This window comes from Pyrus communis, chromosome 10, assembly GCF_963583255.1.
Source record: "Pyrus communis chromosome 10, drPyrComm1.1, whole genome shotgun sequence".
NCBI classification, from domain to species: domain Eukaryota; kingdom Viridiplantae; phylum Streptophyta; class Magnoliopsida; order Rosales; family Rosaceae; genus Pyrus; species Pyrus communis.
In genome coordinates, this window is record NC_084812.1 from 8,260,223 (window position 1) to 8,276,254 (window position 16,032).

Below are 16,032 nucleotides of genomic sequence, written 5' to 3' on the forward strand. Positions count from 1 at the left end.
ATTCGTTGGTCGAATGACGCTCCACAACTGGTTGCACGGCTGATGTTTTGGTTCTGCGCGCACTATTTTTTTCTTTTCTCTGACCTAGGCTCTGGTGCCAAGTAGAGGAGAAATTTTTCATTCTAACAGGAATATGAATGGTACACCATGTGTTTTTATATAAGTGGTGGGAAATTGTATTTTTTAAGTTATTAACCTTTTAGCACACATATTCCACCATTGATACAGTGACATGTGGTGTACCAATCCGTGTTCCAGTCACATTGAAAAATCTCTCCAAGTAGAGAATGTTTTTGTTTGGAATGAATGTGTCTTTATTCATCTCTTACGGAGGGATTTATCAGATGTTACAATCCTATCACTGAGGAAAGAAATAATTTACATAAAATCATAATAAACTAAGAATCCCAAGATTACAGGAATATATACACAAAAGTCAACATGTTTCCTGCCAATTGGTTCCCATCAAACCAAACTTTGAGTGGTCTTTGCACATAACATGGAGGTTTAGTTTGTTTCCCACAAACCACGATGCAATTCCATTGAAAAATCACCTACAACATCAGCCACAAAATTCGAATTTACATTAAAAAAAAAAACCAAAACAAAACACAAAATAACATTCATCCCCAAGTATAGGAAAAACCCCACAAACATCATATTTTACTGCTCTCCCACATTTTATTTCACCTTTGTTCTACATTTTGGTAAACATTTTTTTCCCTTATTAACGCACTCTTTTACAAACAAAGACAATAACTCATGAGTATGTTTTTGGTCCTTTACAATGGTACAATGAGGTATGCCCATCATGTCATGATCATTTGCCGAATAGAAGCCTTAGTGAAGTGACCAATGAAAATATTATGAGCCTTCCATGCAATAAATTCCCAAATTACCTGATTTTAAAATACAAGGAAAAAGAAAAGAAGTTAATATATCTACATGCTTGCGAAGGTAATGTTAGAGAAGACAGTTAAAGGAGTTGTTGAGTAAGGGTAGGCAAACGGGTATAGGAACCACGAATTGGGGTTGGTAATCTAGGTTCGGGGCGGGTACAGGTCGGTTCCAATTTTTTAAGAGGGAAAATAGAGCGGGGTGGGGTGGGGTGATGCCATTTTAGGGGCGGGCCAAGTCCAAATATATAGAAAAACGGGGCCCCAAACTAGTCCGTTTGTAATTGTAACAAACGGAGGAGATCATTCAATCTTAAGCTTCAATTTTTACCCTAGGTTTCAATCAAAGCCGAGTCTTTCTTACGTCTCCTCCCTTCCACCCACACTCTCCATCTTCGTCAATCATCTTCTCCACCACCCAGAACATCACTGCCGTTGCGAGTCTGGCAACCACCACCACGACCCATCTTCTTGATTGTTCTTCTCCCAGTCTCCCTCCCTCCCGAGTCCCACAGTACCGACATTCATCTTATATTTCATACTCATCTTTATCTCCCTTGACGATATCATCGAAAACCCAGACCATTGATTCATCATTATCCCATTACCGCCGCAGCAATAACCACCACCCTATCACCGATATCGAGATGTTTGGTTCAGTTGTTATGTCCTCCTTGACGACACTACCCATTCTTCGTTCTTTTCTCCCTTCCACCATTCAAATCGACTGTGCTGATTGCGTCGATTGCATCAGATCTCTGCTGAATCGATCTGGAGCCTTGCGCTATCGTCGATTTGAGTCATATTCTAATCTGGAGCCTCGCATCTTCGTCTTCAATCGAAGTCGAGAGACAGAGACCTCGATATAGGATTGGGAAAGATGAGTAAAAGAGACAAGGACAAATGAGGAATCTTGATCCCTTTCTGTGCTGAGGAAGACGGCCTTAACAAGGTCGTCCTTAACCAAAATATATATATATATATATATATATATATATATATATATGAAAATGAACTCGTAAACCCATGGACCTGACCCGTTTCAAGCGGGTCTGGTTCTTATATTAAAATTTGTTGTACTCGGGTCGGGTCGGGTCCTTTCAAAATTAGGCCCATGCCCAACCTTACTGTTGTGTCTTAATGAGTATCCACATCAATAGCTTTAAATTTTTGCTTCCTAGTTATGTACATCCATCATGCAGATTTCAGCCCTCACCTCCATACTATTAGGAAAAGTAATTTTCCATTCATCAAATGAATAACATTAAACTTTGGGTATTTATACAAAAGCTATCACAACTAATAGAAAAGAAAAACCTCCAAAACTAACCAAGATTCCTTAGCCTCTAAGCATTATCTCTTGTAGGTGTAATTACATTTTTATCCTTAATATCCCCCCTTAAACAAAACTGTGGAACTCTAAGTTGAAGTTTGTCTCTTAGAAGCAAAAACTTGGGCTTGGAGAGAGACTTGGTACAAATATCAACTATTTGGTCTTGTGTACAAACAAAATGCACAGATACTTGGTTTGCCAAAACCTTTTCACGAATGTAATGATAATCGATTTCAACATGTTTGGTCCGAGCATGGAAAATAGGATTCTTTGCTAAGGATATTGTAGAGACATTATCACACCATAACTATGGAGAATAAGGCACATAATAAGCAATAGCAATTTGCAAATCCAAGTGATTTCAGCAGCTGTATTTGTAAGAGACCGAGATTCAGCTTCTGTTGAAGATCGAGCAACATTTGGTTGCTTCTTGGCACTCCAACTAATTAGTGAATTGCCAAAAAAGATGTAGTAACCACCAGTAGATATTTCGTCCAAAGAACATCATGCCCAATCGACATTAGAAAATGCTTGAATAGATGAAGCTGTGGAACATTTGGAGAACCATGAACCAAGATCAATGGAACCCTTGAGATATTTGAGAATGCGTTTAACTGCTTGCATATGTGAAACTCTTGGACTATACATGAACTGACACACTAAATTGACTGCAAAACTAAGATTAGGCCTTGTCCAGGTTAAATATTGAAGAGCTTCAACTAAAGATCGGTATTCGATTACATTTTCAAGAAGAAGAGATGAGTGATCAATTTTAGTTGTACTGAGAGGAGTGCTGCAAGGTTTATGTCCCTCTATTTTTGCTTTTGTTAAGAGATCAAAACTGTACTTTGTTTGAGATATAAAGAAACCAGATGATGATCTTTTGACCTCAATACCAAGAAAAGAGTGGAGTGCACTAAGATCCTTAATAGGGAAAAGAGCATTGAGTTATGTTATAACTTCTTGACATGTTGCAGAAGATGGACCAGTCACCAATATGTCATCCATATAGACTAGGATGAATACCAAAGAAGGAGATCTCTTCACAAATAGAGAATGATCACTTTGAGAACCTGTGAATCCCAGAGAATGCAAAGCATTATGAAGCTTGTCATACCAGGCTCAAGGAGCCTATTTTAAACCATAGAATGATCTGTGTAGTTGACAAACATGATTTGGTTTTGCTGGATCTTCAAAGCCAGGTGGTTGTTGCAGAAACATTAATTCAGTAAGTGTGCCATGTAGGAAGGCATTACTTACATCGAGTTGATTGAGGAACCAATCAAATTGTGCTGCAAGAGTGAGAATGAGCCGAATAGTCACATGTTTGGCTACTGGACTAAAAGTTTCAGTATAGTCCAAGCCTTCTTGCTGATGAAACCCTTTAGCAACCAAATGGGCTTTATATATGTCAATAGAACTGTCTAGTTTCCTTTTAATCCGAAAGACCCACTTACATCCCACAAGGTTGTAAGAAGAAGAAGAGGGTACAAGACCAGGTACCAGTTTTGAGAAGAGCATTAAACGCCTCTTGCATTTCCGTTGTAAGAGTAATTGTTGTGAGCCCTGCAAGTGAGTCTTTGAGTGGTGTTGCGAGAATAGCTGTTCCTACCATTGTTGAATCTATAAGTGCCATGATTCTGATAATTGCCACGATTTGGATTCTGATAATTTCATTCCACATTGCGAACTTGATTGTTGAAATGAGAAACATGCTGAGCAACAAAAGCTTGAGGATTAGGGTTTGCAGACAAAGGAAGAATACAAGCAGAAGAATTATACGCCTGAAACGGTGCAGTTGAAACTGTCTTCTTTTGATTATTGAGTTGAATATCTTTGTTAAAAAGTAAGCCGTGCAATTCATTAATAGTCGTAGAACCAATACAAAACTGAATATCATCCACAAATGAGTCAAATTCAGGAGGTCATCCATGAAGAGTGACTGATATTAGTTCTGAATCTTCAATCGGAGCACCAACACTTGCAAGTGCATCTGCGATTTCCTCAATTTGCTGGATATATTGAGCAGTCGTTGATTCACCTTTAACAAGACTGCGAAGACGAGATCGAAGCTTGTGAATGTGAGATTGAGATGCAGAAGCGAGTCGCGATTCCAATTTCGTCCAAAGTTCTCAGGCAGAAGTCACGCCAACCGTTTAAGGAATTAAAGGTTCAAAACGAGTTGAATTAATCCAGATAAGAATGTTTTGATCATTCTCAAACCAAGTGACATAGGCTAGATTGAGAGTTGCAGTTCGATTCCCTAACAAATCAAAAGAGAAATTTAGGCGGCGTCACCATAGTTCTATCAATGAGACCAGTGAGATTGTAATGACGGAAGATCGGAGCAAACAAAGCGCTCCATGTTAGATAATTTGTACTAGTGAGCTTGATTGGAACCGTGAATCCAATATTTTGGATCGTAATGGAAGAAGAAATCACAGAGTTATGATTTGGAATTGCATAAAGAAACAAATGAACAGGAGAATCCAATTTCGAAGAAGGAGATGCAGAGGTTACCATAGTTGTAGGTTGAAGAAGAAAGCACGATCAAGATCAAGAAATCGATCCATTGATCGGATAAGACGAAGAAAATTAGACAGTGCAAAGAGAAGCGAGAAAATTGGATCGAAGATGTGTCGTGAGACTAGAGGCGGTTGATACCATATTAAGAAAAGTAATTTTCCATTCATCAAATGAATAACATTACACTTTGGGTATTTATACAAAAGCTATCATAACTAACAGACAAGAAAAACCTCCAAAACTAACTAAGATTCCTTAATCCTATAAGCATTATCTCTTGTAGGTGTAATTACATTTTTATCCTTAATACATACTTAGTACCATACTTTTGGAAAAATATATCTTAACAATTACAATGAAAAACAACTAATGCAAGACATCTTTAAGGGGTGTGATTAGAAGAATGATACCAATTGTACATAAATAAACTAAAACGTATAGCTTACAAATGAAGCAAAAACATGAAACCACCCACCAATAGGAGTACTTTGTTGTTGTTGTTGGTTTTTTTTTTATTTTTTCATTTTTTTTTTAAGTTTTAAATTTTAAATTCATTCAAAATTAAAATGTGGTGAATTACTTTTATCTTCTTTTGATTCAATTGTAATTTTTGAAATTCTTAAAATGCAATGAGGTTTAGTGTGAACATTAAACATTGTACGTCGCGCATAATGCATTATAATTATCAAAATGTTTTTATAAATAAAAAAAATTCATGCACCACCGTACCGCGCTGTAATATAAAAAATTAAATAAAAAATAAAAAAACCCTCGCATGCGTAAGCAAAATTCACATACCTCAAGTTGTTATTAGTGAACATCTTTTATCTTTTAACTATTAATTTTCATACGGTAAATTAAATTTTTATTTTTAGCTTTAGAGATATTTCGGTTTTACTAAAATTACGTAAACGTACTGAATCATTCAATTTCATTTAGCATAATACTGCTCCCAGAAATTGGCGCACACAAATACAATATTTATACAATGGGAACGAAACACAAAGTTACATGTTAACAGAATACATAAAACAGTGCTGGACGACTGCGTCTCACACAGCTGAGGTCACACCAGACACTCCCTTATTATACACCAGACTCAAAGTTACACGAGTCGAGACGATGATCTACTTCTTGTGGCCGCCAGGAAGCTTCTCTTTGACCTTCTCCATTATTCCTTTCTTTTCCTGGTGCTCTCCTGTGTTCCCTGTCCCACCATAAGTTGCAGCAGTAGTCGACGTGTCATGAGAATACTGGTTATCCTTATGCCCACCCGGCAGCTTCTCCTTTATCTTGTCCATCATACCCTTCTCTTGATGGCGCTCTCCTTCTCCTGCATAGGTGGTCCCACCGCCGTAATGTGCACCGGTGGTCGGCCTTGCATCAGAGTACTGGTCATCCTTGCTACCACCGCATGGCAGCTTATCCCTTATCTTGTCCATTGCACCCTTCTCCTGGTGGTGCTCGCCTTCTCCTGCATAGGTGGTCCCACCGCCGTAATGTGCACCGGTGGTCGGCTTTGCATGCAAATACTGGTCATCCTTGCTAGCACCGCCTGGCAGCTTATCCTTTACCTTGTCCATCACACCCTTTTTCTGGTAGTGCTCTCCTTCTCCTGCATAGGTGGTCCCACCGCCGTAATGTGCACCGGTGGTCGGCTTTGCATGCGAGTACTGGTCATCCTTGCTAGCACCGCCTGGCAGCTGCTCCTTTACCTTGTCCATCACACCCTTTTTCTGGTAGTGCTCTCCTTCTCCTGCATAGGTGGTCCCACCGCCGTAATGTGCACCGGTGGTCGGCTTTGCATGCGAGTACTGGTCATCCTTGCTAGCACCGCCTGGCAGCTGCTCCTTTACCTTGTCCATCACACCCTTTTTCTGGTAGTGCTCTCCTTCTCCTGCATAGGTGGTCCCACCGCCGTAATGTGCACCGGTGGTCGGCTTTGCATGCGAGTACTGGTCATCCTTGCTAGCACCGCCTGGCAGCTTCTCCTTTACCTTGTCCATCACACCCTTCTCCTGGTGGTGCTCTCCTTCTCCTGCATAGGTGGTCCCACCGCCGTAGTGTGCAGCCGTGGTTGGCGTTGCATGAGAGTAATGGTCATCCTTGTTACCACCGCCTGGCAGCTGCTCCTTAACCTTGTCCATCACACCCTTTTTCTGGTGGTACTCTCCTTCTCCTGCATAGGTGGTCACACCACCATAAGGTGTACTGGTCTGCGTTCCATGAGAGAACTGGTCATCCCTGTTACCACCGCCTGGCAGCTTCTCCTTTACCTTGTCCGTCACACTCCTTTTCTGGTGGTGCTCTCCTTCACCTGTGTAGGTCGTCCCACCGCCGTAAGGGGTAGTCGTCTGCGTTCCACGAGTGTACTGGTCATCTTTGTTACCACCACCTGGTAGCTTCTCCCTTATCTTTTCTTTTAGTCCCTTCTTCCTTCTTCCACCTAGCCCATCATCTTCAGACTACAATAATAGAATGTTAGACCTTGTTACAAAAAATATATGTAAATATAATGCACATATCACACTTTTAACCCTAAGAAATTGTTCCATCTAGTAAAGATAACATGTTGATGTAATATTTGAATTTGAAGCATTGATCGTGTTGATAATTGAAAAGACAAAATGGGTAGGGATGCACAAATCTAACAAGAAAACAAAATACACTAATTTTCCGAGCAATATTCTTCAAGATACGAATTTGTAAGATGTTATTAATTTAGATCACTAATTAGACCATCGTTGGTGCGCGCAATTTTTCTTGCAAAAGTGTTAAATTTGACAATAGAAAATTATTACTTCTTTGATTTTTCTAGCAACATAAGTACCTCTTACAAGAAAAGTTTATTCATAGGACGCACAGATTTGCAGCATAGCCCATGCATCTAATGAATTAGCTTAGAACTACATTTATATAGAGGTGAAAAGAGGAGAACTTACAGAGCTAGAGCTTCCGGAGCGCTGAAGTACGGCAGGGCCGCCATGACGTCCAACAATCACTTCATCACCAGTCTTGGCATGAGCAGTCCCGTAGCCAGTATCAGTCCGACTGTGTTGAACCGCGTTCCCGAACTCGTCGGTCCTACCGGCTCCGGCACTACCCTTATAAGTCGGGTTCCCGTAGTACTCCTCTGTAGTTTTTTCGGGTGTTGAACCATAATTCGCCATTTTCAAAAGAACAACAAACAGATGAACTGTAGTAACAATGCTTTGCGACTAATACAACAATTGCAGTGACAATATTAGTGATTTGATTGGGATGCTGTGTTTGATTAGAGTTGGGTTGGTTGGTTTATATAGACAACTGGTTTGCACCAGCAAGGCATGGAAATATAGCGGTGAGCATAAGGCATTTTAACAACTTGGAGACATGGCACTGCTGGGAAAATGATGACAAGTGAAAATTAAGGTCGGCAAGATATTTTGTTGCTTTTTGGGTGGGGGCATATGGATAAAGAGAGATGAATTCCTGTTTGAACAAAAAAAAAAGAAAAAGATACGAATACCTGTTCCACCGGTGACCATGGGATTGGTGACACGTGCCCTCTGTACTTGTTCCACTAGCTAGCTCCCACGTGGGTAGTATCTATTGGTTTTAGCCTAGGTCTTATTGACTGGTTGGTAATTTTTTTTTTTTTTTTTTTTTGGAAAAATTGACTGGTTGGTAATTTGGTGTATCTATTGGTCATAAACTTCTAGATCTTCTAGGTCTTACCGACATGCTATAAGTTAAAAGGATAATATTATAGAGACTAAAATTATAGAAAAAGTTCAGAAATTAAAGAATATGAAAATTAATAATTAATTTATTATTTAAATATTGATAAGCGTGTTTGTTTTTTTATTGATGACATATTATTTAGTTTGTAATTTTATTTCTAAATTTAGTTTATCTTAAGATGTTACCCTATAAGTTATGTTGTGTTTTAATTTTTCTTTTGATTAGAACAACTCAGACATTAATAAAAAGAATCCTATGTCAACAAACTCCACACCTTTAAATCTTCTAGCACACACAATTTTTCTACACTTCAGAATAAAAGTAGGTCACATAATATTACGATTTATTGAAATTTCTTTTTATTTATATATGAGAGGTCTAAAGTTTGATTATCACAAAAAACCAATTTAAACCACATTATTACTAGTCCGAGTTTAAGCCCATCCTCTCACATTTAGTGTAAATAATATAGTTTGTTAAAAAATTAAATAATGGTGAAAATTAATTTCAAGAGTAATGTTAGAAATACCACTTTTTAATATTATGTATCACATATAATGAAAAATAATACATGTATATAACCAACATCCAATAAAATAAAATTAATCAATTAACATGACATATCGGATCACTTGTTACATTATGTAATACACAAGATTATACAAAGATATCTCCTCAGCATTTTCTTTGACGCAATCGTGTTTAAATAGAATTATTTTTCAAGCAAATTACTATTCATTCGGAAGTAGCTCGTCCATTTTACTCGCTAGAACTATTTCTCTTGAATATACCCTATTTCAATTTTCACTCTCTCTACTGTCTACATTTAAGTGCGGATTACAAAGTCCTCTATGATGAATGATGACCACTTAGATTAGATTGATTAATTCGAGCCATCTTCGTTTTTATCGCATGTACTATAAGATGCAATTTTTAATTGTAATTAGAATAGAACTACTATCTAAAAATGGATTGATAAAACCATAAACAGAGGTGATACTCTCTACAGTAAAATAGGTTACACACATTAATTTGCGCTATATATTTGAAGGGAGGCAGATTGTCTGCCCTCTTGTTTGGATGTCATTTTCATTCCTTCTTATTTTGTACGGTCATGATTAAACAACGTCAACATTTTATATTGATTTTTTTATAAAGATAATATGACAAAAAATAATATGAATATAAAATATTGACGTAGCTTAACCGTGACTACAAAAATAAGAAGAGATGAAAATGACATCTAAACAGGGCAGACAATCTGCCTCCTATTTGAAGAGGTTGCTTTCGATTATCGTGCCCGGCCGATCCATAAAGGACGTCTTACCATCAAAATTATAAAAAAATATTGACTTTGTTGGACATGCATCCCTAGTATGGAATTCAATGATATTTTATGAGTTTCGACTTCGCCGGAGAATGATTATCCCTCCTCTAGATTATGCTCCATTTCGGTGGAGGCGTAGTAAAATTTATAGAATTGGATGTTTATTTAACTTATCTTTTGGTATGGTAAGATCACCAATCAAAGAACGCCTAAACAGAAACCAGAATGTTATTGCTCCACTGATAAAACGACATACAAAGTAAATACTACCAAAACACAAACGACACTGCGAACCGCTCGCTGCTCACTCGTACACGTAAGAAAAAAGTTCACACAGTCACGCCAAGCACCGGTTATTAGCATATTAAAATAACTGACCGGCCCTAGAATTCAAATATATGAATTCACACATATGCATGTATTTGTATTTAGCGGTGTCCACCGGGAAGTTTTTCTTTGATTTTGTCCATGATGCCCTTCTTTTCATGGTGCACTCCGGTGGTTCCACCGTATGGTGCGGTGGTGGAGGTCGTATGAGATGAGTAGGCTTCATCCCTATGCCCAGTCCCCGGAATCTTGTCCACAAGCCCCTCATGCTGGCGCTCTCCGGTGTAGGTTGTCCCACCGTAAGGTGTAGGATCGTGCGTACGGCCCCCAGTCCCTGGAATCTTGTCCTTGACCTTGTCCATCAACCCCCTTTCACGATACTCCCCTCGGGTGTAGGGAGCGTCAGTAGTCCCGTACCCAGTTCCAGTCGTGCCAGTACCAGTATGGGCATGCGATGAGTAGGGGTCGTCAGCCCTACGTGCCCCACCAGTCCCTGGAATCTTGTCCTTGACCTTGTCCATCAACCCCCTTTCACGATACTCCCCTCCGGTGTAGGGAGCGTCAGTAGTCCCGTACCCAGTTCCAGTCGTGCCAGTACCAGTATGGGCATGCGATGAGTAGGGGTCGTCAGCCCTACGTGCCCCACCAGTCCCTGGAATCTTGTCCTTGACCTTGTCCATCAACCCCCTTTCACGATACTCCCCTCCGGTGTAGGGAGCGTCAGTAGTCCCGTACCCAGTTCCAGTCGTGCCAGTACCAGTATGGGCATGCGATGAGTAGGGGTCGTCAGCCCTACGTGCCCCACCAGTCCCTGGAATCTTGTCTTTGATCTTGTCCATCATCCCTCTTTCCTGTTGCTGCTGCCCTCCTGTGTACGGGTCGTTAGTAGTCCCGTACCCGGTTGTGCCGGTCCCGAAGCCAGTGGCTCCGGTAGTGCCATGTTGAATTGGGTTTCCAAACTGATCTGTTTCTTGGGGTGTTGCACCGTATTGGTTCTGATAGTGCGCCATTGTTTCAAACTGATGGCAATTTGATGAAATATTTCCGATTAATTTGACCTCAGACACGGATGGTTATATAGGCAAACTGCGTAGACATGCACTAGAGTAAATCCATGCCTTCATGCCACGTTAGCAGCTGAGGACACCTGGCAGTTTTTATGACGACACGTGTAGTGTGTTAGAGTCGTACAAGATAAGATTCATTCTTTTGTCGTCAAGCTGAAGGCTCGTGACGGTTCACCGCTTCCATATGCGATAGTTGTGGACTAGCTTACGTCCGTACATCAAAATCCGTTGTGTATTGGAGAGATTTTTTTAGTGTGATCGGCATACGAGATGATACATCACGTATCATTATATAAATAGTATGATATGTGTGTTAAAAATTTAATAACTTAAAAAATAAAATTTCTCATCACTTACATAAAAACACGTGATTAACCACTCGTATTTTTCTCAAAATAAAAAATTTCTCTGTGTATTGAAACTGCGTAGGTGAGACGTGTCAGATTTCGACACGTGTTGGTATTCGGTTAATCTTGATCTTATATTACTAACTTTAGATACTGGATGGGTACCGAAGAATTTATCGTTCATCGGGTCCCACGTCGATAGATATTTTCCTTTGGTTCGTAAGCATTACTGAACCGGCCCAATTTCAGCAAGTTGTGGTAGCCGACATACGGGTCCAATAGGCCTTGTTTGTGGCCTAGTGATGTTGGGCTGATCACCATATGTTGGGTGGATTGGGAAAATCTGCTAGATTGAACAATAGAAGTCGCCCGTGATACGAAAGATGTAAGTCTCGAAAATCAACTTTATTCTCACTTTGCCACCTATAATTCAAAATGTGTTACTCACTTCAAAAATTAATTTTCATTTCACTTTACCTCATTCCGTCACATCCGTCAAAATTATTTTGAAAGGCGGCTTTTCTATGGTGGATGCCGATTGCTAATTTTGGTATATGATTGAATTTTAAGGTATGGGATACATCATACGATGCTGCGGTTGCCCAAAGTTTTGGGTGTTACAACAAGATGAGCAGAATCTGGACCTTCATCTGACTGAATCCGAAGACGGTACATGCATATTTTTTTGTTCATTTTTTCCACCTTTTTTGCAAGCTTCAGAGCTTCTTCTAGAGAACAAGTAGCATTTCCCATCCGTACAGGTCTTTCTCTTGCAGTTTTTTATTTTTTAGTACGGCGATATTTTTACATTAAAGGGAAGGGGAATTCGACTAAGCCACACAATGGGCAGTCTAATTTGGTATTGAATTCGCCATCCACAAGATTCGAACCTAAGACATCTCACTTATAAGCAAACAGGAATACCACCAAATTGTAGTATTGAGTGGACTCTTGCAATTTTGGAAGCATAATTTTATGATGTTTGAGATACCCCTTCACAGCCTTTAAGGGAGTATACTTGGAGGTTGTTTTGCTTTATGTATTAATGTTATTTCCTCTCTTTAGTGTAAAAATATATCGATGCACTTAAAAAAAAATTGTTATTAAAAGGGGATGAGGATCCTCTCGAGATCCCTTTATTATGTCTGTTCATTATACATCATGCGGTCAATTTTCTTTAGGTACCGTTTGTGTTCAATTTTAAATAAAAAAAACAAATAGATTTATGGCCACAGGATGACAGATGAACGGACACGATGAAATATTCCTTAGGATCTTTACAAAGAAGATCCGAATAGGACCCTATTCCATTAAAAGGGATTATGAACAAACAAATGATTTTTGAAGTTATAACTTATATATGTTAGGAAGTTTCAAATTCAATCTCTGGTCCAATTTTGAGTGTGAAAATAATTTTTACACTCTTTTCCTTCGTACTCAAGTGGTCGAAGTTTATTTTTTTGTTTGATTCTGTTTTGATTGGTTCAATCTAAATATTAAAAGGATAATACTAGAGAAACCAAATTTATAAACCAAATGATGTGGATGTTGATGATTGCATTATTACTTAAGTGTTGATTAACATACTTATTTCCTATTAGTAACACATCATTTGATTTGCAAATTTGGTTTAAATTTTTAGTCTTCCTAACGTTATTCGTATTAAAAATAAATACAAGAGTTCATAAATCACTTTTTTTAGTGGTTCGGTTCACATTTTTCCAATAGGATCCTTTCTGGATTCTTTTGGTGAGGATCATGGGAATCCGTAAATTATGTCCATTCACCGTACACCGTGTTATCAGTTTTTGTCGAGTAGTGTTTGTATTTAATTTTTAATAAAAATATTTAAAATGATTTCTAACCGCACGATATACGATGAACATATATAATTCAATGATCTTTGGAATCCTCACAAATAGAATCCGGTGATCCGATTTCCACATTTTTGGCACCTAAAACAAAGAAATGACACCACCCATCTCTTTTCCAAAGTAGAATCATAATCACCATAGGAGTTGATTACTTATCAATTATTGAAGAAGATGTCAGCGTCTCTTTGCATCCAAAGATTTTTAATATGTAAGCCGCGATGGTCAACTCAAGTGGCGAGCAAGAGTTAAGTAATGGGTTAGAACTGAGCAAGAGTAAAGTAATTAATTGGTTAAGATCAAAATACACATTTTTTTTTTTTCAATATATAAACTACTCAATCGTACGAAAAATTAACGTTCATGATTGTATGATATATTATTTTTACTTAATTGTCAGTCTAATTGATATAAAACCAGACAGCTCAGTAATTTGTATTATTGAAGACTTACCCAAAAATAAAGTATAGGTTTCAACTCCTTCCAATTCAAAAAACTAATGTGCAATATACATGACGTCCCTTGGAAAGGCAATAAAATAGGTAAAATCTAGTTGAAGACAAGTCCTCACTCAAAAGAGGAAAGAAGAAAAAAAAGAAAGGCATGTCAAGCCAATAATTGATTTATTAGGTACTCCAAAGATGATCAAAGCCTAATCTTAATCGAGAATTAAAAAACCCTAAACACGCTTTGGATTTCGCTTATTATAATTAAAACTTTCTTGCTCATGTGAGCATTGGTGTCATAATTGGTTGGCCACATGCTCTTATCAACCTGTCAATTAAGAATAATTAATTATCCTGCTTAGCCTTTCTTTTCCAAATGATGAGTGGGCGGCAACTATTGCCTTGGCCGGGCCCCACGGATAGCTAGATTTTACTACGTATACAAAATATAGATGATATGTCACATGTTATTATAAAAGTGCATGGAATTTTTTTAAGCATTTATCCACTTGTATTCAAACACTATTTACGTCTAACTTCACAAGCCTTATTTATTCATATTAAAAAAAATAAAAAATAAAAAAGCTCTCCATTCTCTCTTGCTGAAAACACAAACAAAGTAAAAGTCATAGTCGCGGGCCCTAAACCTTTGGCTTGGGTGCCGACGGCAACCCCACTCCCTTTTCTCCTACTTCCCTCTTTCTCTTCTTCCCTTTTTCCATCTTTTCATTTTTCCTTCGAGTTTTATCCCAAACTTTTTTAGCTTGGTCTTTATTTATTCTTGAGCTTGTCTTAGATTTGAGCTTCATACCTCTTCTTAGGCATTTTTCGTCGGTTTTCACTGCCTTTTGTTTTTTAGTTTTCCTTCCTCCCTCTCCTGTGGCCGTGCTTTTCCTTCCTCTCCTTTGCTTTCCCTTCTCTTTCCAACCCATAATCATGAACTAGATCTCAAAGTTTTGAACTCAATCTTAACACAAGACCCTACACTCAAAGCCCACTGCTGAACTGGCATGTCGAAAGATTCACTTCGAAACAAGGGTGTAGCTCTCATTTTGGGCCTAAGTTCTTATGGGCCTCTTGTTGTATCTTGTGTTGTAGCTCTTATTTTACTTGAGCCTTTTTACTCTTTTATCCCTTTTTATTTTTTAAAGGTTTTGTGTTTTGTTTGAACTTAGTCCATCTACCACATTTGTAATTTTTCCCGTCTTTAATGAAGTTTGTTTTGTCATATTTTGTTTTGTTTTGTTCAAGCGATATGTAGAGAAGGAACATAATATGGTAAATGGCTAGTGTTCTTAATACGTTAAACTTTTATGGTTATTAGAAAGACAAATTATGTGGTGTATAATTTTATATGTTATAATAAGGATGTGTTGTAGGTATTCATATGTTTCACTTCTAGAATAAATTAATAATAAATAGAGACATGTATTTACAATTCAAGAACAACAATAACACCGTATAGCTGTGTTTCGAATACACCAAAATATTACTTTCTTAACACAACTGAGATATCCAACCAACTAACAATATCATGCGTGTAATAGTATACTAGTAGTTAGCTAGCTGGTAATTAACTGGGAGTCTGGTAATTAACTATAGCTAGCTGATAATTAACTAATTATGGGGCATCTTTTCTGACTTTAACATCAAGACTTTGGTCAATGTGACATTTTTGATTCATTTCTGATGGCCTGATAAAATAAAAATATGATTCTGGCTTGATAAACTTTCAATTTTGTCTCCTGACATGACCATTTTTTTCTTTTTGAAAGAGAATAGTTCATGGGACATGTGAGGAATTGTTAACTATTGGCTGTTGGGTATCCTTATATATTATATTTTATTCTTCATATAAAATGACTGGATAAAAGCCACCCATTATGAGATCGTTTAAATATATGAGAGGTTTTAAGTTTGATTCTCGTTAAAAAAACGAATTTGAGTCATATTATTGCTGGTCTATTATGATACTTAACTCACTGCCACAGTTCCTTAACGTAGATAATATCATTTGTTAAAAAAAAATTTAACGATTCGTTATCGTGTCGATCCGAACATCTGTTAATTTCGTGTCGTGTCGTGTCAGGTTATCGGATCGTGTCATGAATTGCCAATCCTGTTTTTGCCCACAACTCTCGAAAATCAACTTTGTTCTCAGTTTTGCCA

The 16,032-nt window shown here is 38.0% G+C and overlaps 2 protein-coding genes across 2 annotated transcripts; both read right to left on the reverse strand.

Annotated features, from left to right (window-relative positions):
* Nucleotides 1-5,669: 5,669 nt before the first annotated feature.
* On the reverse strand, nt 5,670-8,102 carry LOC137747042 (dehydrin CAS31-like). Its single transcript, XM_068487044.1, has 2 exons — nt 7,698-8,102; nt 5,670-7,220 (listed from the first exon to the last, which is right to left on the reverse strand). Exons 1-2 carry the CDS (start codon nt 7,923-7,925, stop codon nt 5,883-5,885), a joined length of 1,566 nt encoding a protein of 521 aa, XP_068343145.1. The 5' UTR covers nt 7,926-8,102; the 3' UTR covers nt 5,670-5,882.
* Nucleotides 8,103-10,023: 1,921 nt separating this feature from the next.
* On the reverse strand, nt 10,024-11,166 carry LOC137748499 (dehydrin Xero 2-like). Its single transcript, XM_068488659.1, has one exon. The coding sequence runs from the start codon at nt 11,140-11,142 to the stop codon at nt 10,234-10,236; it is 909 nt and encodes a 302-aa protein (XP_068344760.1). The 5' UTR covers nt 11,143-11,166; the 3' UTR covers nt 10,024-10,233.
* Nucleotides 11,167-16,032: the final 4,866 nt, after the last annotated feature.